The 27,283-nt window shown below is 52.7% G+C and overlaps 1 protein-coding gene across 12 annotated transcripts in view; it reads right to left on the bottom strand.

Annotated features, from left to right (window-relative positions):
* The window catches only part of AKT2 (AKT serine/threonine kinase 2), a 51,432-nt gene that overhangs the window by 20,727 nt on the left and 3,422 nt on the right, over positions 1–27,283 (bottom strand). For 3 of the 12 annotated variants that reach the window (XM_082367133.1, XM_082367130.1, XM_082367141.1), the window contains exons 2-4: positions 11,394–11,523; positions 2,438–2,566; positions 846–957 (exon numbers count right to left, since the gene is read on the bottom strand). In XM_082367133.1, the coding sequence (XP_082223259.1) occupies positions 846–957; positions 2,438–2,566; positions 11,394–11,439 (287 nt within the window). In that variant the 5' untranslated portion in view covers positions 11,440–11,523. Of the gene's footprint in view, positions 1–841; positions 958–2,437; positions 2,567–11,393; positions 11,524–11,737; positions 11,804–12,332; positions 12,450–23,103; positions 23,188–26,666; positions 26,755–27,283 lie in introns of those variants that run through there. The other 9 variants (XM_082367137.1, XM_082367135.1, XM_082367138.1 and 6 more) reach the window with 6 other exon arrangements.

The raw sequence follows: 27,283 nt of genomic DNA on the forward strand, positions 1-27,283 counted from the left end.
GTCGAACAAGATAAGCACAAGGTACTGCTTATCTAATTATTGCTTATCTAATTATAATTATCTCATTATTCTAATGAGCCCAAAAGGCTGAAACAACCCCTGTCACCATGAATAAAGAACTGCTAAACAAACTCGGGGACACAGACGTGCAGCTGTTAAAAAAAAAAATGCAGCAGCAGCAACTCTATATATACTGAAGCAGAGAGAGTCCCCAACATACATTAAATAAAAAGCAAGTTCAGAACAGTTTGGGTACAATGCCACCTTTTGTGTAAAAAGAAAAAACAAGGGAAGCAGGGCACCGAAGTCCTATCTGAGTGAGCTCGTCCGCGTTCACAGTGAGCAAGCTCTTACAGGACACATAAGAACAGCAGTTAACTTGCAGGTCGGGGACGGGGGGCTGCAGTGAGAGTGAAGCTTTCACTAGACACCTCCTTCTGCTGTTTGATTTCTCAACTAGGTGAATCTGTATCTCTTCTGATTATTAAATTGATCTTTTAGAAAACTGTCTCTGGACCACCTGCCTCAAAATCAATGGAGATGCTCATTAAGAATGCGGCTCCCTGACCCTCTGCAGATCTCCAATCAGAGGTTCCGAAGTGGCCCAGAGCTCCTCACTGTTAACAAGCCCCCCCGCGATTCCAATGCAGCCCCCAGTCTGAGGACACGGGGCGGTGTGGGTGGGAGTCTGAGGGCTGAGAAGCCCTGCACGTCCTAGCTGGCAAAAGGGCTGAGATGGGAAACTCCTAAGGAGGGGCTCAGGGCAATCTGTCCATCTGCGCCCCTTCTCCTCACACAGAGCCTGGCCCCTCTCAAAGGGCCGCCACACAGAGGCCCAGACTTGCCTCTCATCCGGAGAGTCTACATGGAAGGTCCTCTCGATGACTGTGGTCCACTGCAGGCAGCGTATGACAAAGGTGTTGGGCCGCGGTCTCTCGGTCTTCATCAGCTGGCATTCTGCAGAAGAGGGATGTGAGCAGGGAGGGTAAAGGGACAGCCCTGCCAGTCTGCACCCCACATTCCCCAAGCCACCTCACGTGTGCCAGTCCTACGACACTTTAGTGACCGAGACAGCCCTGGCCTTGCCCCGCAGGGCTCAAGGCCCAGTGTGCGCAGGTGGAGGGGAGACAGACCTTCCAGTGATGGCTCAGTGGTCAGGGCTGACTGGGGTGGGGAGCCCAAGAGGCAGCCAACCCAGTCCAGGGGCTCAGGAGGCTTTCCCTGAGGAAGAGGCATCTCTGCATTGGGCCCTGAAGGCAGAAGGGTGTGTCGTGTACAGAAGCCTAGAGGTGAGAGAGGGCCCAGCTTACTTAGGGAAGAGCCAATGCCGTGTGAGGCGGGGAGAAGTGAGAGACAGGCTGGAGAGGTGAGCAGAGGCCAGCCTGCGGGGCTCAGGGGGCATGGCGAGGAATCTGGACTTTGTCTTGAGGGCAGCAGGCAGCCATGGAAGGCTTTAAATAGGGAAGGGACATGAACAGATTTAGACAGATCCCTCTGGCTGCCGTGTAGAGGGTGAGAGAGAATGGAGGCCGGGAGCCCAGGAGGCTGGGGCTACACCAGAGTGGGGCAGGGGAGGGGAGGGAAAGGCAGGTAGATGGGCCACAGAGGAGGTACGGAGAGGCATCTGGGACGATGCCCTGGCCTCTGGCCTGAGGATGAGGGGGCAACAGGGCCCTCCCAGAGAAGGAGATGGGGAGTACGAGAAGGTTGGGGAAGGAGAGGAGACTCAAAGGCCAGTTTGGGACATGGTAGGTATCCCACGGTGGGTATCCCAGGGAGAAACGTGCAGGAAGCTCCTTGGCACAGGTGGGTAGAGTTCAGGAGGGAAGCCAGGGCTGGGAACAGCCACGTGGGGGTCACCAGCACACAGGAAAGCCACCAGGACAAGGCTTTAAGCAGGACAGAGAGGGGCGTGGGGCTGGATTCCAGAGCAAGCAGGTGGGGTGGCCTCGAGAGGCGAGGCTGGGGAAGAGGCTAGAGCAGGGAGCTAGTGGGGAGAGGACAGTGGTCTGGGCTACGAGGTGGCAGTGGAGGTGAGTGTCTTTGAAATGTTCTAAGGAGGTGGGACAAGGATGTGGTGACCAATCAGGTCAGCGGGGAAGGAAGGTGGCAGTGGGTTGAGGGCAGGTTCTGTGAGGCCCAGGCAAGGGCTTTGCACCGGCCAAGCTTTCACTGGTCAGTGTCTGGCAAGAAGGCACCACTTCGGGTACCACAGAGGGGACAGAAGGCCGGAAAATGCCCCAGCTTCTCTCTTCTTCCCGTTCTCCACTGCTGACCAGTACACGCCCCAGGCCCAGTAACACAGAGGTGGAGCAGGGAAAGGGTGGGAAATAGATCTGAGGGCAAACAGGCCCCAGACAGGCCCACAGCCCAAGAACGATCAAGCCCCACGTGTCCCCAAGACCTGCCAGCCGTTCTCTGAGTCCCTGAGACGCACCTGCGACAGAGAAGTTGTTTAAGGGGGGCAGGGTCTGGTCAGGGGCCTCGGGCCGCTCCTTATATCCAATGAAGGAGCCGTCGCTCTTCAGCAGGAAGTACCGGGGCCGCCAGGTCTTGATGTACTCACCTGTACGAAGGCAGGGTGGGGGGGAGACAGGTCAGGGCAGCCAGCCCAGCGTGGCAGCGCCTCACAGCGGGCACCACAGTGGGAGGAGGATGGACAGGAGGGTGGGCAGGAAGGTGCTTCTCCCGGAGAAACCCTCGAGGCGGCCCCTGCTAATGCAGGCTGGGCACTGGGCTGGGCCCAGTGATCCAGAGGTCATGCCTGGCAGGAAGGCGCCTGCCGCAGGGCCTCAGGGCACCAGCTGCCTCAGCGTGTGTCCAGCAGCGAGCCATCCTTGCCAGCGCGTGGCCCAGTCCCAGGGGAGGCCCAGGCTTCCAAACACACATGCCCTGTGGCCCTGTAAGGCCAAATCCCATGGGCGGGTGTTCACCAGTACAGCTGTGCAGGTGGATCAAATGTCAAAACACTGTGCCAGGCGGGGTATAACTGTTGCTGTGCCCTCCGAATGCTCCTTGACCCCTTCCATTTTTTCTAACCGTGAATATCCAGGCACCCTGTACACACATACATACAGGTGCACACTATAAGGACCCCACTCCTCAGAGGGCTGCTATGGACTAAAATAAGATGGTGAAACATATATCCACACAAAAAACATAAATGTCCACAGCAACATTATTCATTATAGTAAAGGGTGGAGGGACTTCCCTGGTGGTCCAGTGGGAAAGAATACACCTTATAATGCAGGGGACGCGGGTTCGATCCCTGGTTGGGGAACTAAGATCCCACATGCCGCGGGGCAACTAAGCCCACATGCCACAACTACTGAGCTCGGGCGTCTCAACTAGAGAGCCTGCGTGTCGCAAACTACAGAGCCCATGCGCCCTGGAGCCCGTGCACCACAACTAGAGAAGAGAAAACCCGCATGCCACAACTAGAGAGAAGCCCAGCACCGCATCGCAAGAGCCCGTGTGCTGCAACAAAAGATCCCACATGCCTCAACGAAAGATCCCACATGCCTCAACGAAGATCCTGTGTGCTGCAGTTGCAGCTAAGACCCGACGCAGCCAAAAATAATAAATAAAATAAATAAATAAATAAATAATAAATCTTAAAAGAACAAAAAGAGTGGAAACTCAAAAGTTCATCAACTAATGAATGGATAAACAAAACGTGACATATCCGTATGATGGAATATTAATATTAGTCATAAAAAGAAATGAAATATTGGGAATTCCCTGGTGGTCCAGTGGTTAGGACTCCATACTTCCAGTGCAGGGAGCACGGGTTCGATCCCTGATTGGGGAACTAAGATCCCTCATGTCGTGCAATGCGGCCAAAAGAACAAAAAAAAAGGAAATGAAGTATTAATACATGCTACAAGGTTGATGAATCATACCTTATGCTAAGTGAAAGAAGCCTGTCACGAAGGATCACAAATTATATGATTTCATTTACATAAAATGTCCAGGATAGGGAAACTTACAGAGATGAAAAGTTGATTACTGGTTGCCTACGGCTGAGGAGGGGGCGAGTCTGGGGGGAGATTGGAGGGTGATGGCCAAGGGGGAGTCCTTTTTAGGGTAGTGAGAATGTTCTGAAATCGACTGTGGTGATGGATGCACAACTCTAAATACCCTAAAAGCCACTGAACTGTACACTTTATATGGCTGAATTGTATGGTATGTGAATTGTATCTCAAGTTGCTAAAAAAAATAAAATGAGATAGCAAATATAAAGCACACATAAAGCACCCAGCCTAGCTAGGGCCCAGCACACCAATAAATCAATAAATGCTCTTTATCATCAGTCCACTGGGCAAGCAAAGAGTGTGCCAGGCCCTTCACTCACATAGCACATGGAGAGGCAGGATGGCAGGGTGGGCTCCAATAAGTTACCTCACTTCTCTATGTCTTTGTTTCCTCTTATGAGGATATCCGTTAATTGATGACGATGATCAGATAGTACTATATAGTGGTACTTTGTGCCTGCCAAGCACTGTCCTGACTATCTTATAGGTTTTAACTTGTTAAATTCTTTCAAATTAGATACTAAATGATTCCATGTATGTAAGGTTCAGAAACTAGCAAAACCCCAAATTCAACAGCACAATAAAAAGGACTATATACCATGACCAAGTGAGTTTTATCCCAGGACAGCCAGGGTGGTTCAAATACATGAAAATCAATCAATGCAGTATATATCATGAAGAGTAAAAAACACAAGGTCATCCAGATTGACACAGAAAAAGCGTTCGACAAAATCCAATGCTCTTTCATGATAAAAATACTCAGTAAGCTAGGAAGAGAAGGGAATTTCTTCCACAGGATAAAGGACATCTATGAAAAACCCACAAGTTAACAACATACTCAATGATGAAAGGATGAAAACTTTCCCCTAAGATCAGGAACAAGACAAAGATGTCCACTTTCACCACTGCTATCAAACACTGTAATGGAAGTTCTAGCCAGAGAAAAAGAAAAAGATAAAAAGTATCCAGCTTGAAAAGGAATAAGTAAAAGTATCTCATTTGCAGACAACATGATCTTATATACAGAAAATCACAAATAATCCACAAAACAATTACTAGAGCTAACAAATTCAGCAAGAGCAACACACAAAAACAAATTGTTTCTATACACCAGCAATGAATAATCCAAAAAGGAAATTAAGAAAACAATTCCACTTACAACAGCACAAGGAGGCAAAGATTTATACACTAAAAACTACAAACACTGCTGAAAGAAATTAAAGACCTAAATAAATGCAAAGATCCTGTGTTCATGGATTGGAAGACTTGATGTTAAGATTACAATACTATCCAAAGCCATCTACAGATTCAACACATTCCCTGTCAAAATTCCAATAGCCTTTTTTGCTGTTGAGGAACAGTCAACCCTCAAACTTACATGGAATTCAAATTCATGTGGCAAGGGGTTCCAAACCGGCAAAGCAATGTTGAAAAAGAAGAACAAAGTAAAAGGACTCATACTTCCTGATTTCAAAACTTACTACAAAGCTACAATAATCAAATCAGTGTGGTATAAAGATAAACATATAGACCAATGGAGTAGAACTGAGAGTCAAAAAATAAACCTACATACTTATGGGCAACTGATTTTCAACAACAATACCAAGACCATTCCATGGGGGAAGACCAGTCTCTTCAACAAATGATGCTGGGACAACTGTATACCCACATACAAAAGAAAAGAGTTGGAACCCTATACCATATAGCATATAAAAAAATTAACTCAAAGTGGATCTACCTAAATATAAGAGCTAAAACTATAAAACTCTTAGAAAAATACACTGGGGTAAATCTTCGTGACACTGGACTTGGCAACAGATTCTTAGATATGACAACAAAGGAAAAAAACAGATCAAGTGGACTCACTGAAATAAAAAACTTTTGTGCAAAGGATGTTACCAAGAAAATAAAAAGACAACCAAACAGAATGGGTGAAAATATTTGCAAATCATATACCTGATAAGAGTCGTAGTATCCAGAATATATAAAGAACTCTTACAACTAAGCAACAAAAACACAGTCTGATTAAAAAAATGGGTGAAGGTGGGGGGAAGGGTAAGATGGGATGAAGTGAGAGAGTAGCAATGACATATATGCACTACCAAACGTAAAATAGATAGCTAGTGGGAAGCAGCCGCATAGCACAGGGAGATCAGCTCCGTGCTTTGTGTCCACCTAGAGGGGTGGGATAGGGAGGGTGGGAGGGAGGCTCAAGAGGGAGGGGATACGGGGATATATGTATACATATAGCTGATTCACTTTGTTATACAGCAGAAACTAACACAACATTGTAAAACGGTTATACTCCAATAAAGATGTAAAAAAAAAAAATTAAAGAGCAAAAAAACTTGATAGACTTGATTGTATAAAACTATGAACTATATGCCAAAAATCAGTATTGACACTTTTGAAGATTTAAATCTTAAAATACATATATAACATAATCGATACAACAAGATATGAATAGGCATAAAAATAAAAATAATTTACCCAAATCTTAAAAGAAAAAAAAGGGTGAAGAACTTAAACAGACATCTCACCAAAGATATACAAACGGCCAACAAGCATATAAAAAGATGCTCAACATCATCAGTCATTAGGGAAATGCAAATCAAAACGAAATACCACTTAATACCCACCAGGATAGCTTTTATTAAAAAAACAAAAACAGAAACAAAAAAACTAAAAGAAAAAGAACAGGTGTGGGTGAGGACGTGGAGAAATTGAAACCCTGTGCACTGCTGGTGGGAATGTAAAATGGTGCAACCCTGTGGAAGCTTGGCGCTTCCTCAAAAAGTTAAATACAGAATACGCTGTAGATTACACATACAGAATGTATGACCCAGATTTTATACATTTCTTACCTACATTATCTAACTATATATAATAGATTATAAATAATATAACCTAATGGATATATACGTCCCTGCAATTCCACTCCTAGGTGTATACCCACCCCCAAAATTGAAAACAAGTACTCAAATCCTTGTATACAAATGTTCATAGCAGCACTATTCACAATAGCCAAAAGGCAGAAATACCTCAGATGTCCATCAACAGACCTACAGATAAACAAAATGTGGTATATTCATACAATGGAATATTGTTTGGCTATAAAAAGGAATGACGGGACTTCCCTGGTGGCGCAGTGGTTAAGAATCCGCCTGCCAATGCAGTGGACACGGGTTCGAGCCCTGGTCCGGGAAGATCCCACATGCCATGGAGCAACTAAGCCCGTGCACCACAACTACTGAGCCTGCGCTCTAGAGCCTGCGAGCCACAACTACTGAGCCCGCGTGCCACAACTACTGAAGCCCGTGCACCTAGAGCCCATGCTCCCCAACAAGAGAAGCCACCGCAATGAGAAGCCCGCGCACTGCAACGAAGAGTAGCCCCCGCTCACCGCAACTAGAGAAAGCCCGCGAGCAGCAACAAAGACCCAACGCAGCCCAAAATAAATAAATAAATTAAAAAAAAAAAAAGGAATGAAGTACTGATATGTGCTACAGCATGGATGAACCTCAAAAACATTATGCTAGGGGCTTCCCTGGTGGCGCAGTTGAGAATCCGCCTACCAATGCAGGGGACACGCGTTCGAGCCCTGGTCCGGGAAGATCCCACATGCTGTGGAGCAACTAAGCCCGTGTGCCACGACTACTGAGCCTGTGCTCTAGAGCTTGTGAGCCACAACTACTGAGCCCGCGTGCCGCAACTACTGAAGTCCGCGCACCTAGAGCCCGTGCTCCACAACAAGAGAAGCCACCGCTATGAGAAGCCCGCGCACCGCAACGAAGAGTAGCCCCCGCTTGCCGCAACTAGAGAAAGCCTGTGTGCAGCAGTGAAGACCCAATACGGCCAAAAATAAAAAAATAAATAAATTTATTTTTTTTTTAAAAAGTTATGCTAAGTGAAAGAAACCAGACTTTTGTGGCCACATATTGTATGATTCATTTATATGAAATGTCCAAAATAAGTAAATCCATAAAAACGGAAAACAAATTGGTGGCTGCCAGGGGCTGGGAGGAGGGGGAATGAGAACTGACTACTTAACGAGTACAGGGCTTTCTTTCAGGCAGATGAAAATGTTTGGGAACTAGACAGTGGTAGTAGTTACACAACACTGTGAATGTACTAAAGGCCACTGAATTGTGCACTTTAAAACAGTTAATTCAGTGTTATGTAAATTTTGCCTCAGTTTTAGAAAGAAAAACAAAACTAGAAAAATTCACCTACTCTATTGGAGGTTGGGAGAGGCACAGGGGCTTCTGGGGACTGACTGACTCTATTTCTTGACCTGGACACAGGTTTGGGGGTAAGCTTATAATCCAGGCACTTACCTGTGGTGCTTTATATATCGATAACAAGCTAAGAAAAAAAAGAAACCTAGAAGGAAAAATATCCTCACAACAATCCCATTTTACAAATGAGGAAACTGAGGCACAAAGAGGTTTCATTACTTGCCTGAGGCTCACAGTTGTTGACCGGGAGAGCTGGGATTGGAACCCAGGTTTGCTCTGTCCAGAGTCCATGTTCTTGACCACTACGCTGTCTGCCTCTAAATTGGCAGACGAGGCCTGGCCTGCCGGGGCCTGGCAGAGAGTATGCTGAGGCTGTGTCAGAAAGGACACCCGCACATGGCATAAGGGACCCATTCCTTGAGTGGACCTTGCTGAGCAAGAGGCGGCATGTGAGCCAGGAGCTGGCTCAGGAGTTGGAGCCTGAACCTCAGCACTACCACCTCCTTGCTGAAACCTTGGGCAAGTCAGTCTTCCTGCCGAGCTTCAGCTTCCTGGTCTGTGAGACGGTGCCCACCTGACGGGGCAGTAATGGAAATGCAACAAAACTGGGTCTGCCTAGAGCAGAGCCCCAGGCCTGGCAGAGTGGGCACACAGTAAGCCGGAGCTGCTGTTATTTCAACCACCAGGGGTGGGGTGGGGTGGGGTAGCGGGGATGTCCAAACAGCTGCAGGGCCCACTTCGCCTTACCCACCTCTGCCAGCTGCTGCTCAGAATGACAGGCACTGGAGAGACCCAGGAGTGACACGCACGCGTGTGTGTAGGTATGGTACAAACCCAAGGCAGGTGGTCATCTCAGCAGCTTGTCTGGGTCCATGCAGGTAAGTGGAGACACTGAAGGCCTAGGAGGGGCTGAGATCCACTTAATGCCATCAGCATTAATGCCAGAGACAAAGCCCTGCCCCGGCCACAGTTCTCGGGCCACCTTCAGGGCTCTGCCACCCCAGCCTAGTGAGCCAAGGGCCACGGAAACTCAGGAGCCTGAGACCCTGGCACACCCTAACACACTCGCACTATCCACACACACAATCCCAAACGTTCATTCAACAGTTATTGAGTGCCTACTGCACGCCAAGCACTTTTCTAGGGCACTGGGGACATCTCAGTGAACAAGCCAGATAAAATCCCTGCCCTCATGAAGCTGACAATCTCAGAGGCCTGGGTTGTTGACCCATTTTACAGATGTGAAACCAAGGCTCAGAGAGATGACATAGCTTACCCAGTCACACTGAGAGGAAGTGGCAGAGCCAGGGTTGACACCTGCCAAGGTTCAGAAAGCCGCATCAACAGCCCCAAACTCAGGGCCCAATCTGGGTGGGTAGGCCAAGGTGTCTTGAGTACCACCCTGCCTGGAAAGGGCAGCAGGAAAGGATTCTCCCCTGCTCAGTCTGATGGGGGAGGCCTGGCCTGGGGAGCCACCTCCGTCCCTCATCACTGCTCCATGTCTGCGGGCTGTGACAGGGCAGGATGGGCGGGCACCTCTCCCAGTTTCTGCAGGGCCAGCCCCACCAGCCTCCTCGCCCCCTTTAAACATGCCTGGCCCACTCCCCTTTGTGGACTCATGGGCTGTCCCCTTCGCCCTTGCCCCAGTTAACTGTGGGGCTCACTCCCTTGCCTCCCTTCAGATCTTTATTCAAACCCCCCCCTTCTCAGTGAGGCCCTCGCTGACCACCCCGTTTGGGATAACTCCCCCTCACACCCCTCCTCCTCCTCACATTGTTCGGCTTTCCTCCGTGGCACTCACCACCCACTGGACACACCTGTCTACTCAGGTGCCATGGGCTCTCCCCCCCAGTGTAAGACATCAACAAAAGGATGGGGACTCTTGGCTCATCTGGTTCACTGCTGTGTCTCCAGCACCTAGAACAGTGCCTGGAACACGGGAGCTGCTCAACAGATGTCTGCGGAGTGAATGAAAGCGCACAGAGTGGCTACCCCCAGGCCTGGCGTCCCCCTCCGCAGGGGAAGGTCCGCGGAAGCCAGGACAGTCTGCCTCCTTCGCTCCTGGGCGCCTGGACAAGCTGACTCTCAACACGTGCCTCTTCCTAGCTGCCCCTGCACACGGCAGCGCGGGCGTTAAGTGCGCTGGTTCTGGGGCAGGGGCCTGGGGCCTAAGGGTCTAGTCTCTTAGTCTCTTTGTAAATGACTTCATTTCTCAGCTGCCCACCAGCACAACCAGATCGGGTCACGTGCTGGCTCACAACATCCTGGGCTTCTGAACGCCTGGAGAGTTAAAGCCCTTTCCATGTCATCGAGGGCCGACGGTCTGATGCTGCACCACCACTCTGCCCACCTCCTCCAGCTCGCCCTCGCTCGCTCTGCGCCAGCCACACTGGTCAACTCTCCGGTCCAGGCACAGTCTCATGCCCTGCAACACCCCTGCCTGTCTATCCGTGTGGCTCGCTCCCTCACCGCCTCCAGGCCTCTGTTCACTGTCCCCTCCTCGAGCTGCCTGCACTGAAGCCCATCTTCCTCCAGCCCGTTCCCCCTCACAGCTCCTATTTTTCACAACGGCACTTATCACCACCTGACATCACGTCTGTTTATTGTTTGTCCCCGTCCCCCAGTGGATCGCAAACTCCATGAGGGCACCACAGTGTCCCCAGAGCCTGGGGTGGCCAGCCCGGCATACCACACACTCCACGAGTATTTGCTGAATGAATAAATGCTGAATATCATCTCACTGTGTTACTTCAGTTAAGTGACTGACCCTCTCTGAGCCTCAGTTTCTTCATCTATAAAATGGGGCTACAAACAGGATCACTAATGCAGAGGCAGAACTTGAGGCCTGGCCTGGAGGCTCATGCAGGAGGTCCAGCTAGGCCTGGAGGCTCAGGCCCAGGCACAGCCACAGTCCCTCTGTCCAGACTACTTTCAAAGATCCCATGAAATGGGCTGGCAAGGAGCTAGTGGCCAGGGGCAGGGAGGGAGGCAGACAGGGCTTGGAATGCTGGCTCCTCAGGTGGTAAAGACCCTGTACCTCTGCCTCTCAGGGCACAGCTGCCAGGAGAGCCAGGGCGGAAGGGGGAGACACGCAATCCCGTGGGCAAAAGCAGCCCCTTACCGCGCTTGTGGAGCCAGCCTTCTTTGATGACAGACACCTCGTTCATGGTGGCAGCGTGACAGGCTGTCACCTAGCTCGGGACAGCTCAGGGCAGCAGGACATGCAGGAGGTGCGGTGGACAGAGCACAGTCTGCAAGACAAGAGAGGAGCCTGTCAGAGTGGGAGGGGGATTGGGCCTCAGCGCCTTCCCTCGGGACAGCCCGCCTCTGAGGCCCCTCGGGCTGCTCGGACAGGGTGGAGCCAGGGCGGGTGGGCCGAGACCTGCCCTGGGGCCCAGGCTGAGGGGGAGGAGGTGGCCATGTCCCCAGGGAGCCCAGTCTTTGGGGGAAAGGACACGAGCTTGCCCTCAGAGCCCACTCTGGAAGGAGCAGAGCTCCCTGGCCTGTGCCCGGACACTCAGGACACCCGTGCTGACCAGAGGCAGCCCCTCCACCCACCGGCACTCCTGGCGGGGCGGGGCGGGGCGGGAGGCAGGCGAGGAGCTGCAGCCCCGCCCCCTGCGTCACTCCCATGCCCCAGCGCTGAGGTCACCTGGGCTGAATCAGATGGCCCTGGGCACCTGAGGGAGTGCTCAAAGCCACCAGTATCTGCCTGCCAGCCCCAAACACACACACACACACACACACACACACACACACACACACACACACACACACACTCACTCTCTCTCTCTCTCTCTCTCTCTCTCTCTCTCTCTCTCTCTCGCTCTCTCGCTCTCTCGCTCTCGCTCTCGCTCTCGCTCTCTCACTCTCTCACTCTCTCCTTTCCAAACCAAGGAACCACCAACCTGCCACCTTTAGCGAACCAAGTACCACCCCCACCCCGGCACCAGGCCACCTCATATCACTCTCCCAGCCTCAGTTCCCTCCTTGTCCCCAGCAGATGACAGAGGAAAGAAAGGTCTCAGTGCTCCGCATCTTCAACAAGAAAGGAACCTACTGCATGTACACTTATCTGGGGCCCAGAAGCCAGTCCTGGGGGCTTGACCGAGGCCCTGGTCCCCTCCCAGAGACCTCTGCTTCCGTCCTCAGGGAGCAGCAGCCAACAGACTGACGGACGCCGAGGCCGCTGCTTCGTCTCAGGTTCCCAGGGCAGAGGGGAGAAAGGGGGGAAGGCAGCCACCAGCTGGGCCCCTACCTGGAGCCACAGGCCTGGACAGGGGCCATGGAGCTCAAGGCGCCTTTCGCCTTTCCTGGCCTGGGGTTATTTGCGGACAGCAGGTCAGGAGCTACGGTGGCCCCCAGAGAAGTGGCAGCTGGCTCTGGGGACACCGCGGGCATCAGCTTTCTCTCGTGCCCCAGGGGAGCTGGTGGGTTGGACACACTACTGCCTGGCATGTGACGGTGGCAGGCTGCCCAGGCCCCAGGCAGAGGGAAGGGAGGTAAGTGGGAGGAAGACAAGATGGACAGTGTCAGGGAAGTAAACAGCGGGGGAGAAATCACGTTCTGGACTCTGAGCTGCAAAGACAGGGTCCAGCAGGGGCTCCCTCCCCCAGCAGGTACGGCTGGCACCTCCGGGGCTCACACCCACAGACCGAACACACCCAGGACCGCCAGATCTTCGCTCCAAAACATCCACCAGTCTGTGCTTCAGTCTTAATGTGACCAGGGTTTCTACCCCAGCCTCCCTACAACGCGGCTCAGGTCCAGCGCTGTCCTCTCCCACGAGGACTCACCCCACCTCTTCCCTGGCCTCCCATCCTCCCATCTGTCTCCCTCAGCACCTACAGGGACCCTCAAATCTGACCCGTGGCTTCCCACAGGCCTCAGGAAAGAGCCAGGCTCCTCAGCTTGGGATTCCAGGCCCCTCAGGCCCTGGCCTCTGCTGCTCCCCACCCCTGCTCCGCCCGCAGTCCTCTCTGCCATCCACGGCTTCCTGATCCTCTCCCACCCCACCTCCCCTCCCCACCTCCCCTCCCGCCCTGGCTTTCTCCCTGGGTTCCCAGCCTGTGCTCTCAACCCCTGTACTCCATCCTAAATCTGACCCTGTCCCTCTCTGTTCAAAACCCTTCCGTGGCTCTCCAGTGTGCTCAGAACACAGAACAAGGTCCTTTCCACCACAAGAAGGCCCGGCATAAGCAGAAAGGCACCTAGAAAGCCCTCAAGAAAGGCTAATGACCGTGACAATGATTACCACACCAGGCACTACCCACCTCCCCAGCCCCTCCTCCCCCGCCCTCACTCTCTGCCAGGCTTCTGGCACTCAGGCCCTTCCCTCTGGCCTCTATCCCCAACGCCTTCTGTGAGTTCCCCCTCTTCCTTAAGGTCTCAGCTGAACCAATGCCTCCTCCAGGAAGCCTTCCTGACCTCAGAGGCTGGACTGGGTCCTCTCCATGCACCTCCTGGTCAACTCTCCCCACACCTCTGAACACTAATTCAGCGCACCAGCCCGGTGTCTGGTTCTCTGTTGAATGCACAGTGAATGAACCCAAGTCTCCCCAAAAGATCCCCAGCCCAGGACAAGAGACAGCCTCAGAAACAATTCCAGAATCTATTCACGCCACCAATCTTTTTCTGAACATGTCCTAAGCTCCAGACTCTGTCCTGGGTTCCAGACAGAGAGTCACTAAGACACAGCCCCTGCCTTCAGGAAGCTCACATTCCAGTGGGGGAGGCAGACAGTACACAGGCCACAACGTCAGGTGGCAGCAAAGAAAAGTGAACAGGGGAAAGGAGGGCAGGGAATGGGTGCTGTGTTAGCCACGCTGTATGAGGGACAGGTGACCCAACGTGTAGGGAGCAAATTTCAGGCAGGGGAAGAGCAAGTGCAAAGCCCCTGAGGAAGCTTGGGAAGGAGCTTGGGGAATGTGGCTGGCACAGGGTAAGGAGCCGGGGCAGAGAGCACACTTAGGGCCTGGAGGCAGGCGTGGTGGGGAGTTAGGGAATTCCTCTCCAACACGGGGGCCAACACTGCACCTTCCCCTGGTACGAGCTCAGTTCAGAATAGGGCTGGGTTCCCAAATAGGGCTGGGTTCCCAAATAGGGCTGGGATGGAGAACCCAGAGTCCAAAGGAAGGGTGGATGTGGAAGTAAAGGACAGGGGCCTCGTGTCCAATCTCAGCTCTCCCCTCCCCTCCCCTCCCCACCCTCCCCAGCCCAGCAACTTCACCTCTCGGAGCCTCTGTGATTCAGCAGCACCAGGGCTGTCAGTAGCACGAAAGCACCCACTGTGTGCAGAGGCTCAGCCCACTGCCTGGCCCCCAGTGAACACCCAAACACGTGGCTGCCAAGATCAGAGAGAGGTGAAGGCAGCCGGGTGTGGCCGAGAGTGGTCAGGGTTGCAGAGTCCAGGAGCCAATGCCAGCTGGGTGGCCTTGAGCGTGAGGGCGCTCCTCCAGAGCCTCTCCTGATCACTCCCAACCACCCCACCAGAGGGCCATGACCATGCCCAGGGCAGGGCAGAGGCTGAGAGAGGGGAAGTGTTTACCTTGGGTCTCCCAGCTGAGGAGTGGTGGAGGCCCTGGCTGCAGCTCGGCCCACCAGAGCCACTTTTTACATTCTCACTTCAGCGACTAAAAAGCCAGCAAGCAGCAGCTAGGGCGAGGGCGGGGGAGGAACTGAAAGATCCCCCGCATCCTGCCTGGATCCTGCCCATCCTCCCACTGAGGGTGGCGCCTCCGCTGAGGTATCTGTGACGCAGTCCTGCAGTGACGAAACACCATCACCACCGCAGCCAAGAAGATGGCCTGCTCCCTGGGGAGCTCCCGATGGAGGACACCCAGACCTGCCTCTGGAAGCCGGGCATCAGCACAGCAGGGGAGTGCCTGCATGGCCCCACCCCACCCACTGCTCCGTAGGGTGTCTGGGCTTCAATCGCTGAGGGTCTGGGCAGGAGCTACAGCTGTCAGTTAGAGGTGAGCCACCTGGGAGGCAAGGTGAAAAGAGCAAGGGCACCTCAAAGGAGAGGACACTCACACAGTGAAGGAACGCACACAATTTCATTAGTTATGGGGAAATGCAAATTGAAACCACCCACCAGGATGGCTAAAATTTTAAAAACTGACAACTCCAAGCGTTGTCAAAAATGTAAAGGAATCGGTACTGGTGGGAGTATAAAATGGTTCAACCACTATGGAAAACTGTTTGGCAATAACAATTAAAACTCAACGTATGCCTACCCGGTGACCCAGCAATTCCACAGCCCTCTAAGAGAAATGAGCGCATTTGTTTACCAAATGACATGTACTAGAATGTTCACAGCAGCAACATTCACGGTAACCTCAAAACTGGAAACAGACCAGGTATCCATGCACAGGAGAATGGATAAACAAACTAAGGTAAATTCATAGAGCACACCACCACACAGGGACGGAACTACTGATACCTACAACAGGGATGAAGCGTAACAACTTTACACGGAGTGAAAGAAGCCAGATGCAAAATGACACATCAAGTATGAGTCCACGGACAGCAAGTTCAGAACAGGCAACATGACACCATTTGTTTCTCACTTGTAAAACTGTGCAGAAGATCAAGGAAGCAAATATCCAAAAGTCAGGAGAGTTGTTACATTTGGGAGTAACCGAGGAGGGAGGTTTCTGGGAGCTGACAATGTTCTATTGTGATTACAGAGAATCACAGCTTTACAGTTATTCGTTATACTGTACTGTATAAAATACGTTGAACATATTTTTCTGTATTTTATGACGAAGTCACAATAAAAAAGAACCTGGGTTTGGGAGCCCAGAAGATATAGGGGAACGAAAATCGGGCCTCCTGGCTTCTGGGGCTCCCCCCAACCCCAAGGCTGGCTTGCCTGGATTTTCACCTCAAGGCCAGTCACCAATGAATAAGGAAGAGGAATCTGGGGTCCGCAGGCTCTGGATTTCAGCCCCAGGCTTTGCTGCTTCTTGGCTGTGCGGCTGCAAGCGACACCCTCATTGGCCTTAGTGCTCCAATCTGTACAATGATCCGGCCGGAGGAGGGACGTGCACCCCAGAGGGGCAGGGCTGGAGTGTTGGTATGTTTAACACAGAAGAAAGCTGAAAGGGAATGAAAATCACCACCCACAGTGGTCAGCTCTGAGCAGGGAAAGGAGAGGTAACTGGAGACGGGTCCCTAAGGGGCAAGGGCAAGGTTTGATGTTTTAAATATCTGCTAAGTACATGGATATCACTGACTTATTCTAGTGTATGTCTTAAACACTCTAGTAAATTTTTTTTTTTAATTTTAGGACTTTTATTTTGGCTGTGCCGTGCAGCATGCGGAATCTTAGTTCCCCGACCGTGGATCGAACCTCTCCCCCCTGCACTGGAAGCACAGAGTCTTCACCACTAGACCGACAGGGAAGTCCCTAATTTTAGAACTTTTTATTTCTATCTGCCTCGGAGGTCTTATTTCTCAATGGTTTCCAAGCTGTAGCTCCCTCAGAAGCTTCATCTCACCTTGCTGGAGTCACGTCCATTAGAGGTGATTTACAGGATGACACAGGGCCAGGGGGAGAGAGGCCCTCAGATGACTGACTGCCTTGTCCTAGCTGGCAGCCTTGGGAAGGGACTGGGTCCTGGAAAAGGTCCTTCCAAACCTCTTTTCTCATCTGTAAAATTAAGGTCACTGTGGTTCCCGCTACTAGAGGGGTTGTGTGGCCCAGATGAGTGAGCTCCAGGGCTCCTGTCGTCGCCCCTCCTACAATCTGGGACCCTGTGACCACCCGAGTCGGAGGAAACCCCCTCCTCTGCTCAAACCCTCCCAAGTCCCCATCTCACCCAGAGTAAAAGAAGCCAAAGTCCTTTCAGGAGCCCAGGACCCTATTCTGCATCATCTCCCCCCTTCACCACTCTGAACCCTCCATGGCACCGGTGCCTCCAACACACCTGGACCCCCTACCTCGGGGCCCTTGCACATGCTGCCCCCTCAGTCAGAACTGTCTTCTCCAAGTCTCCGTGGGGCCCTGCCCCACTTTCTTCAGCCTCAGCTCACATGTCTCTTTCTTCGCGAAGCCTCCATACCCTCCGTGGTCAAGAGGACCTCCCGTTATCCTTGATGAAAGTAAAGCGCTCATCATCACCGGCTCGACTGTACATGTTTACTTGTTTACAAGCTTACTGTCGACCTCTCTACACTGTGATGTCAGGGCAGGGTAAGGGCAGGGCCTGGCCTGCTCGGGCACTGCAGGACCCGATCCTCACGTTCAGATCCTCAGAACCTTGCGTGGTGCTAGGTCCACAGTGGGCACTTAATAACTATCTGTGGAATGAACATGGGTAAGAGTGAAGCTCTGTGCCCAGAACACGTTCAAAATAAGTTAAATTCCTTTCCTTGCCCCTCGTCAAGTCCTTTTTCTCTCGCCCCCTCTCCCTGACCTGCTTTCCATGCCAGACAGCACAGATGGGATAAGGAGGCAGGAGGGGGAGGCAGAGGCTCTGCATCTCCTGGGGCTGCAGACAATGGGGTGGGGCTCCGCCCTGACACCCTGACCCCCCAGGAGCCTCTGTCACCTGCTCTGTAATCTGCGCCGCACCTACAAGTCCCAGGAGGACTTGCTCAGGAGAGAAATTCAAAGACAATAGGAACCTGTGGTTCGACAGGCAGCGTCTGCCCGTGGGAATGTGGGAGGAAAGGCGCACAGGGCAAGCGAAACGATTCCCTCATTCGCCACCTGCAGCTCTGTGAACTGAACCCGCGTTTTGTGAGGGCACTTTAGCAAAACTGAAAAAGTGGAAAACGCACAAGTCCTTGGAGCAATTACTCTTGCAGAAAACGCTTATGCAGGTGCACACAGGTTCTCAGGCGGGGTTGCTCAACCTCGGTACTAGTGACATTTAGGTAATTCTGGTCATGGGGCTGTTCTGCAAACTGTAAGAGGTTTTAGCAGCATTCCTGGTCTCTACTTGCTAAAACCAACAGCTCAACCTCCCTCGGAGTTCTGACCATCAAAAATGTCTTCAGCCATGACCAGATGTCCCTTGGGGGCAAGGCCATCCCCTTGGTGAGAACCGCTGTTCTGAGAATACTGTTGCTGGAAGAGTGAAACCCAGGAAGCAACCTAAATGCCCACAACAAGGGTCTGGTATCGTCACAACGGTTAATATGATGCCAGTACGAAAGAGGCAATGCCTACGCAGCACCTGGCACACGCCAGGCACACCTAAGTGCTTTGTACATGAGAATTCAACTCTCGCAGAAACCCTATGCGGCAGGCACTCTTTAGCTGACAGTTCTGGTTCTTTTTTAATCTCTTCGTATAATTATATTTAAACTTTTTCTTTTTCTTTTTTCTTGGCTGCGCCACACGGATTGCAGGATCTTGGTTCCCCAACCAGGGATTGAACCAAGGCCCCAGGCAGTGAAAGCGCAGAGTCCTAACCACTGGACTGCCAGGGAATTCCCAGGGCACTCTTATTATCATCTCCATTTTTATGAAGAAACTAAGTCACAGGGGTGAAATAACTTGCCCCATCACCTGATCAGGAAGTATGGAGCTGGGCTGGGACCACACGGGCCCAAGTGGCCTGTGGAGTTAAGGCACACCTGGATTCACGTCCCTGCCCGTCAACTTTATAGCCTCCCCAAGTCTCAGTTTTCTCCTCAATGCAATGGGGATGACAGCAGTGCCTCCATCGCAGGCTCATGTGTGGGAAGAGCCCAGCAAAGCACCCAACCCTCGGTGAAGGTCCACCCACCAGACAGAACACGATGCAGGCGTGCCATGCGCAAGAACCAACCTCAACATGACATGCTGACACTGCCTGTCAGCGTTCAGTGTGCTCACGGCACAACAGAACATCGGCCTGATCCCTTTCTGAAGCACAAATGTGTATGCACCACATCGCCTCAATTCCGATATGCTTATTTTTTCACAGGCTGACAATACTGAGATTGACGTGCATCTCACAAACCACATATAAACTTCATCTGCAGCATCCTTTTCAGAAAAGCGGTTATGTGATCAACAGTGGATCTTACGGGGAACAGTGTCTTCCACGGGAGGGCACGAGGTATATGTTAAATGTCATGTGCAGAGAAGGAACTGTGCCAAAGAGCCAACAGAGGCAGAATAATGGGAGCAGGAGTGAAGGTGGTCTCGGGAACCAAATGCATTTCAACCTCAGCTCCGCCACTTGCTGTGGAGCAAAGGTCCAAGGCTGCTGTGAGGATTAAATCAGTTTATCCACATAAAGGCCTTCAAACAGAGCCCAATACGACGACTGCTCAACACCTATCAGGTGTTAGCATTTCCCCAGCAGGTGGAGACATGGGGACCATCACTTCCTACATGACACGCTTCTGTAATGTGAATTTTTACCTACACTGCCTCTTTGGTAAGAAGGCAGTATTGAAGACACTTTTTCTTCTCCTGAGCACTACATGCTCCCCACAACTGCCCCATCTGTCTACTTGGAGCAGGTAAGACTGGAGGCAGGCTAAAGACGTGGGTGGGCTGCAAACAATACTGGGACAAGAATAAGCACCAGAGCAGACTTCCTTCTCCTCCCTGCCACCAGCCCCACACTGCCCTGCTCTGCCCGCCTTTCAGCACCCACAGAAATCATGTCAAATGTTTGTCTGCCTGGCCACAGACCATAACACTCGAGAGCACCACGTAGCAGCTAGAGGGACCCTCCAAAAACAGCTCTGCTCCGGGATCACGTCACAGACCCTTATGGAGGCCACAAAGGACCACTTGAGGTGGCCCCTGCCTGTTCTCCAGCCTCATTGGTCAGCATGCTCTCCCTGCCCCTCCACTTTCCCCTTTACTCCTTGCTCTCTCTCTCTCTCTCCCTCACCCCAGGGCCTTTGCACATGCTAGTCCCCCACCCATCTTCACCTGCCAAATCCTTGTTTCCTCAGGGAAGCCTGCCCTGACTGCCCCCTGCCTCACGAGTCACAGACCTTCAGAGCTCGGTTTTCCTGTCCCCTCACAGCACTTACCACCTCTACCGTGCTCAGTCACTCGTATAATTAATTATCTGGGTAATGGCGCCTCCCACACCAGACTCAGAGCTCCATGAGGCAGAGACAGGGCCTGTCCTGGTCTGCACTGTGTCCCCAGCCCCACCCAGCCAGGGCCAGGCCCAGAGCTTTCATCAATTCAGAGTGGGGGTGGCAAACAGAACCACAGCTTTTGAGCTCAGAGTTCTGCCAAGTGGAGGGGAAACAAAAAAACCTGCATTCACTCATTCCACAAATATGGCACCCTTGCTGTGTCAGCACTGCTCTGGTCACCAGAGAGTCAGCAGTGACCAAAACAGAACTCCCTCTCCTGGGGGACTTTATTGGGGAGGGGGGGGGGTTGGACAGGCATTAAAACAAATAATTTAAATAAACAGATAAGTTATACAGTACACCAGAACTGACAAACGTTATGGAGAAAAGCAGCATATAGAGAACTAGCTGTGTGGGAAGTGGGCAAGGGTTTCCAATTTTATAAACGGTGGTCAGAGCAGGGCTCACTGAGACAGTGAAATCTGAGCACAAACCTGAAAGAGATGAGGCAGCCATGTGGAGACCTGGGGGAGAATGGTCCAGGCCAAGGAAGAGCAGCACCAAGGTGTGGCCTGCGTGAGACACAAGAGGTGGCGGAGGGGAGCAAGGCACGTGTGGCTACAGAGGAAGCCGGGGACCTGGCTGGGCAGGGCCTGGGAGGCCACTATAAGGGCCGTGGCTAGGATTCCCTGGAGGTCCAGTGGTTAGAACTCGGCACTCTCACTGCCAGGGCCCGGGTCCCTGGTCGGGGAACTAAGATCCTGCAAGCCTCGCGGTGCAGCCAAAACAAAAACAAAAACCAAAACAAAAAACAAAAAACCAACAAAGGGCTGTGGCTATTTCTTGGAGAGAGATGGCAAGTGTCAGCTTGAAGAGGATGCAGTGTATGGAATCCCCTGGCCCCAGTGAGGCGGGAGCTGTATCCCAGCCTTCTCCTCCAGGAATTGTGCCCAGAAGAAGCCCTGTGCACTGGCCTGACACTCCCACCACCTGGCTCACTTGGGGACCACAAGGACCCATACTTCACAGATGGGGAAAACTGAGGACAGGAAGGCTGGACAGCTAGGACACAGCGGAGGAGACTGGATCACGGCGTCCCAGCCTGAGCCTCTTCCACCTCCCTCCACCCTCACTCCCAAGAAACCGAGCCCCTCCCACACCCCAGCCCGCCCTCCCTTACCATCCTCAATGCCCTGCAGAAGAACAGGGCCGCCCGACACACACACACACACACACACATACACACACACACACACACACACACACACACACACACAGACACACACACACATGGCCCCTTCCGTCTGGCTGAGGGGTTCCTCCCTCACGGGAGCGGCTCCACACCGCCATCCTCCGCCTGCCTCCCCAGCCGCGCCCTGAGGCAGGGCCTGGTGGTGTGAGACCCCACGTCATCCCTAGGGCACCTTGGAGCAAACAGGCAGGGTCCTAACCAGGGCTAATATTTACTGAGTGCTCACAACGTGCCAGGCCTGGATTCATATTAATAATCCTCACAGCCACCCTGTGAGGTAGATATTATTACTATCCCCATTCTTTGGAAGAGGAAACAGAGACCCAGAGAGAATAAATTGTGTGCTCAAGACCATAACAGCGGGTGAGTGCAGGACATGGCTGATCTAGACAACAGAATTTTCTGTAATGATGGAAATGTGGCTACTGGGGCTAGTCCAACTAAAGAACTAAATTTTCACTTTAATTTTAATTACTTAAAATTTAAATAGCCACACATGGCTAGTGGCTAGCACACTGGAGGTGTAGCTCTATAGAAGCTCTCTTAATGAGGCAGCAGGAGCCTGAAGGCAGGGGCGGGGGTGAGGGTGAGCCAAGTACCACGGATGCTCGCAGGCCCGAGGGCTGGATCATCCCGGCCTGCCGAGGAGATGCTCCCACACTACACCATCACTCCCGAGCCACGACCCTGACCTGCTCACCCCAGAGAGCTGGAACAGGGCTCCGAGGCCCAAACCCACACCTGCAGTCCTGCTGGACTCAAATCCTGACTTCCACTTCCAGGCTGCAAGGGACGCTTCTCTGAAGGTCAGCATCCTCGCTCTGTAACATTTGGTCTTAATACCAACCAGACCAAGCGTTTATTATGTTATTTCAAAAGATGCCTTTTTTGACAACCCAGGGTCATCGTGGGGACCCAATGAAACGTGCTTCCAGCACAGTTGGGGGTGAGGCCGGCGCTTTGGAAGACGAGCAGCAATTACATAAAGGTGAATTCCAAAGTCAAGGGCCAGCCTGAGCCTCAGTTAGCCAGAGCTATGGAAGTGGCAGCTATGTTAATACTGTCACTAGCTGGTTAAAAGGAATTATCCAGATGATTCATGACATGCCCACATTAACTTTTTAAAAAATATCATATAAATGGAAACACACAGCTAGAAAGAAAGCAGACAACTCGCAGACACCACCCCAAAACACATGCTTAACACCCTAACCGGCCACCCCCCACCTAGGTCTCTGGACACCAGTTTGAGAAGCACGGCCCTAGGGGACCCCAGACCTGCCCGAACAACCTGGGTCCTGCCACCCTCCGCTCCCTCCCTCTCCCCCAGCTCCAGCAAGTGGCCTACTCTCAGTAGCACCACCACATCAAGGTACCTCCCACCTCAGGGCCTTTACCCAGACTCTATCCTGCCTGGCCCAGTTCCTGAATGCCTCACCTCAGGAGACTTCCCCAACGCACCCCGCCCCCCCCCCACCATGGCCAGCTTAGATCTCTGTTCCCTTCCTTGGAGCACCAGTAAGGCAAACATTACCTCGTGGCGTCCTCCTCTAGACTAGGTGCTGCTCCCTGATGTCCAGAACTATACGTGGCACAAAGTAGGTACTCAGTAAATTATCTGGTGAGAGAATGGAATATACAAATGACCAGAAACAGCCAAAGCTGGCTCCAGAAGCCATTCAGGAATCAGTGCCTTCCACCCTCATCCCTTCCCCCTGGCCTCTGGGGAAGGATGGAGCTGGCCAAGGTCAGGGCTCCACGGGCATGAGAGGCAGCCGCAACCCCTCTCCCAAGCAGGCACCAAGTGGATCTAACTCACTCATTTCCAGGACAACTGAGGCTTACCTTGTGCCAGCTCTGTCTAGAAGAAGAGAAAGCAAAAAAGAACAGCAGTAACAATCCCAGAAAGAGTGGCCATGGCATTGGTCAGAGACAGAAGAGCCAGTCTTAAAAAGGCAGACTTGACCCCAGACAGAGCTGGGTTCAAATTTCATGTCTGTCACCTATTAAAACTTTAACTTTGGGTAAATCCAATGACCTCCCGGGTCTTCATCTGGGGAGAAGAGCTGCACCGAGCTCCCAGGTCGTGGTGGGAAGCAGGCATGTAAAGCCCTGGAGCAGTGCCTGGCACAGAGAGCCCACTCTGCCAGCTCTCAGCAAAACACGGGCATTCTGTGCAGCGCTCTGCACCTCAATTTCCTCTCCACAAAATGGGGTGACTGCTGCCTACCTCAGGGCAGACTTGCCGTGTGTCTGAAAGAGCACGCCCGGAGTGCTCACAGCGTCTGGCCGAGCCTCTGCTCGGCGGTGGGCGTGATGAATATTCCTGTCCGGTGCCCTCCCCAGTGGGAACCTCAGCTAATTGGCCTGCCACTCCTTCCCTGCCAACCAATAAGCCCAGGCTGGCCACATCCAGAGCCCCTTCTCTGCTCTCAGGTGCCCAGCCTGACAACCTCCAGCAACAGCAGCTCAGATCCACTGAGCACCTTCTCTGGAGGCCCCATGCCACGTACTTTCTGACACGTTAGCTCCCTGAATCCTCCCTACAGCCCCTCTCGGCAGGGATGTGCCGTCAGCTGAGCAAAATGCATCTCCAAGGGATGAAATCAGGCCCCCACCGTTGCATGGCAACCAAGACAGGAGCCAGGAGCAGGGTTCACACCCAGGTTGGCTGCCCCCAGCCCGGACCACTACACAGAGGATGAACACCTTGAAACCAGGCTGCAGAGGCCTGGGGAGGGGGGCAAAGGAGCGGCAGCCACCCCAGCCCGTTTGGAAAGGGCCCACAAGGTGGCAAACCAAGGCAGCCTTGGATTTCTGGCCTCACCCTTAGAAACAACATCTGCGGAAGAGCTTCCTGGGCAGGACAGCTGGGCCTGAGGAACTTCCTGCAGGAACCTCTGACATGTAGTCTCTCCTCGGCCAGCCCTGGCTTGCTGTCCCTTGTTCCCGCACCCAGGACAGCCGGGACCTGACGTGGGTGCCGAGTTGGCAGCAGGTCCTGCCCCCAAGGGGCCAGGCTGAGCTCCCACTCCACCACCCCTCCCACCCCTGTTCCCTCCCTCCCTCCCTCCCTCCCTCCTGGTCCCGCTCCCAGGGCTGTCTCCCCAAGCTGGGCCTCTTGCTGCTTGGCTGGTTGTCCAGAAGAGCCTGCCACGGAACCACCCCACCGTGCAGCCCAGAGGCCTGGTGGTTGAGAGCCTTCCACTGAGAGCTCTTGGGAAGTTGCAGAGAGGCCCAGGGAGGGGTGTCCCTGGGTCCCCCAGAGGCCTGGAGATCAACTGAGAAAAATACTCCTTTCCATCCCCCCCATCCCAAGGGATTTCTGGAGGCCCAAGGATGTTTGCTCTGAGGGGCTCTGCTCCTTCCGGGAAGATACTCCAGATTGAGCCTGGGACAGCCCCAGGCTCCTGCTTACTGCGCTAAGCCTTAAGTTCCAGGCTCAGGTGTGGGATTAGAAGTCCATGGTTACCGAGCACCTTCCTGGGCTGGGGGGACTCTGGAGCCACTCTGCCCAAATACAAAGCCTGTCAGTGTTGGGGGACCCTGCACAGATTACCAAGGCTCTCCAGGCCTCATTTCTCACCCCTGGGAGGTGGGAACCACAGCTGATTCCTCCTCGGTCTGAGGGGTTTTCACTCAAGTCTCCCATGGCTCTTCACTGCACACCAGTCCTACCTACAGGTCACCTCCCCAGGGAGGCCCTCCCTGATCATTCCAGCTAAAACATAACGTCCCCACTCTCTCTTTCCCCTGTCCCCCATTCATTTGGCCTTTGAAACGTTCATCACAACCTGATGTCCTATTATTAGTTTGTTTGCTGGGTACTTGCCTCCAGTAGAAGGTAGGCGCATAAGGCCCAGTCTTCCAAGTTCTAGAGCAGTGCCAGGAATGTTGCAGGCCCTCAGGCCATAAGCTGAGTGGAAGGCAGAATCAGCAAGTACAGTTTTTAGCAGGTTATTACTGTTGTTCTGTGCTGTTATCTGATATTAGCTGTTTGGTTGAGGAGGGGTGGGCAGAAAATTAGCCCACTGAGCCTCCCCCATCTGTCCCTAAAGGGAAAAGCCATGGACCCTGGGAAACACGGTGTGAAAACCACAGAGGAGGGAGGCAACCAAAAAGGCCTTCGCTCTTTCTACGGCAGAGATTCTACTCAAGGGGGAAGTGGGAGGCAAGTGAAACTCCCTGCCCGGCTCTAAAATCTACCCCCACCCCAGGCAGAAGCCTGAGAACCTCTCATATGGCAAAAGGCATATTCTAAAACCCTGAATCTGTCCAAGCTGCTCCTCAGGATGGTCTACAAGGCTCTGAGCGACCCTGCCTGCCCTCAGCCCCTGGCCTGCCGCCCAGCCGCGCCTCGCCTCACCCTGCAGGGCCACACGGGCCTCTGTGCAGCCTGTCCCTGCACCCCACTGAGCTCAGTCCTCCCTGCACTTTTTTCACTGTGGTTCCCCCCACACCCCAAGGCTGTTCCTTCTCAGGTCACCTTGTCAATCTGAGATCAGCTCAGAGGCCTTGCTGACAGCCCATCGCACCTGATTTTAATTGCCAAGCACCCCCCTTTAACCTGCCCCTTGTTTATTCAGCAGGTTTAGGGTTTGTCTCCCTCAGCTCCATGGGGGTAGGGCCTTTGTTAAGTGCCCCGCTGTATCCCCAGCACCTGAAGCAATGCCAGGCACAGAACAGGTGTTCAATAAATGGTGACGGATGAATGAAAACCTTTCCTCAGCTCTGCAATGCCTTCGGGATCAAAGCCACACTTCCTGCCAGGCCCACGAGGCTGTGAGAGGTCTGGCCCCGACTCCCACAAGCACTGCTGCTACCCTCCCTGGTGGAGACCACCCTTCTGCCTCTCGGCCTTCAAAAGGACTGTTCTCACCCAGGTCAAGGCCGCTACCACCACTCCTGGGAGCTATGGTGGAGAGTCAATAAAAGCACAAGTAGGAAAAGGGTTTAGCAGAGTATGACATCTGGAAAGGAGCTAGAATTTCGACCTCGGAGGAGGGGCTCCGGGCAGCAACTGTGTAGGAGAGGGCGGGGACCTGGGGGCTGCATTTGCCCCACCCCTCAAGCCTCCAGAACCTCTTGTTTCCTCACCTGGAAAATGGAGATGCTAATTTCAGTCCTGCCTTCCTCCTGGTGTTACCTGACAAGGCTCTGTAACCTGGGAAGGGCCTTCAAAATCCTAGCAGAAGTAATAAGAATTACAATTGTTAAGATATCCTGAGGGCTCACCCTGTGCCAAGCGCGCTTCTTAAATAGTGATAACAGGAAACGTTTACTGCAGGCTTACTGTTACACCTGCACAGTTATAAGTGCTCTCCAGAAATTAACCCGTTTAACCTTCAGAACAACCTATCAGGAGGGAATTATCATCATCCCATGACACAAATGATGAAATGAGCTCAGAAGAATTGAGAACCTGCTCAGAGTCACACAGGCAGCAAATGGTAGGGCTGGATTTGAAGCACTGAAGCACTTCAGTACAGCTCTTTACAGAGTTTAGAAACCAGGACAGCAGACTCCTGGATCCTGGCTGGGCCAGGCTGGGGGGCTGGATTCCAGGATGATGCCTGAGAGGACTGAGGGTGGGGGTGGTGGGTTAGGATCGATGCCCTCAGACTGCCCCCGGAGCATTTATTCAGTGCCAGGCACCGTTCTAGGAGCTTCTCTTGGATTCCTTCATTTAATCCTCATGAAAGCCTGAGGGGGAT

This window comes from Balaenoptera borealis, assembly GCF_965194805.1.
Source record: "Balaenoptera borealis genome assembly, chromosome: 19".
Lineage (NCBI taxonomy): Eukaryota > Metazoa > Chordata > Mammalia > Artiodactyla > Balaenopteridae > Balaenoptera > Balaenoptera borealis.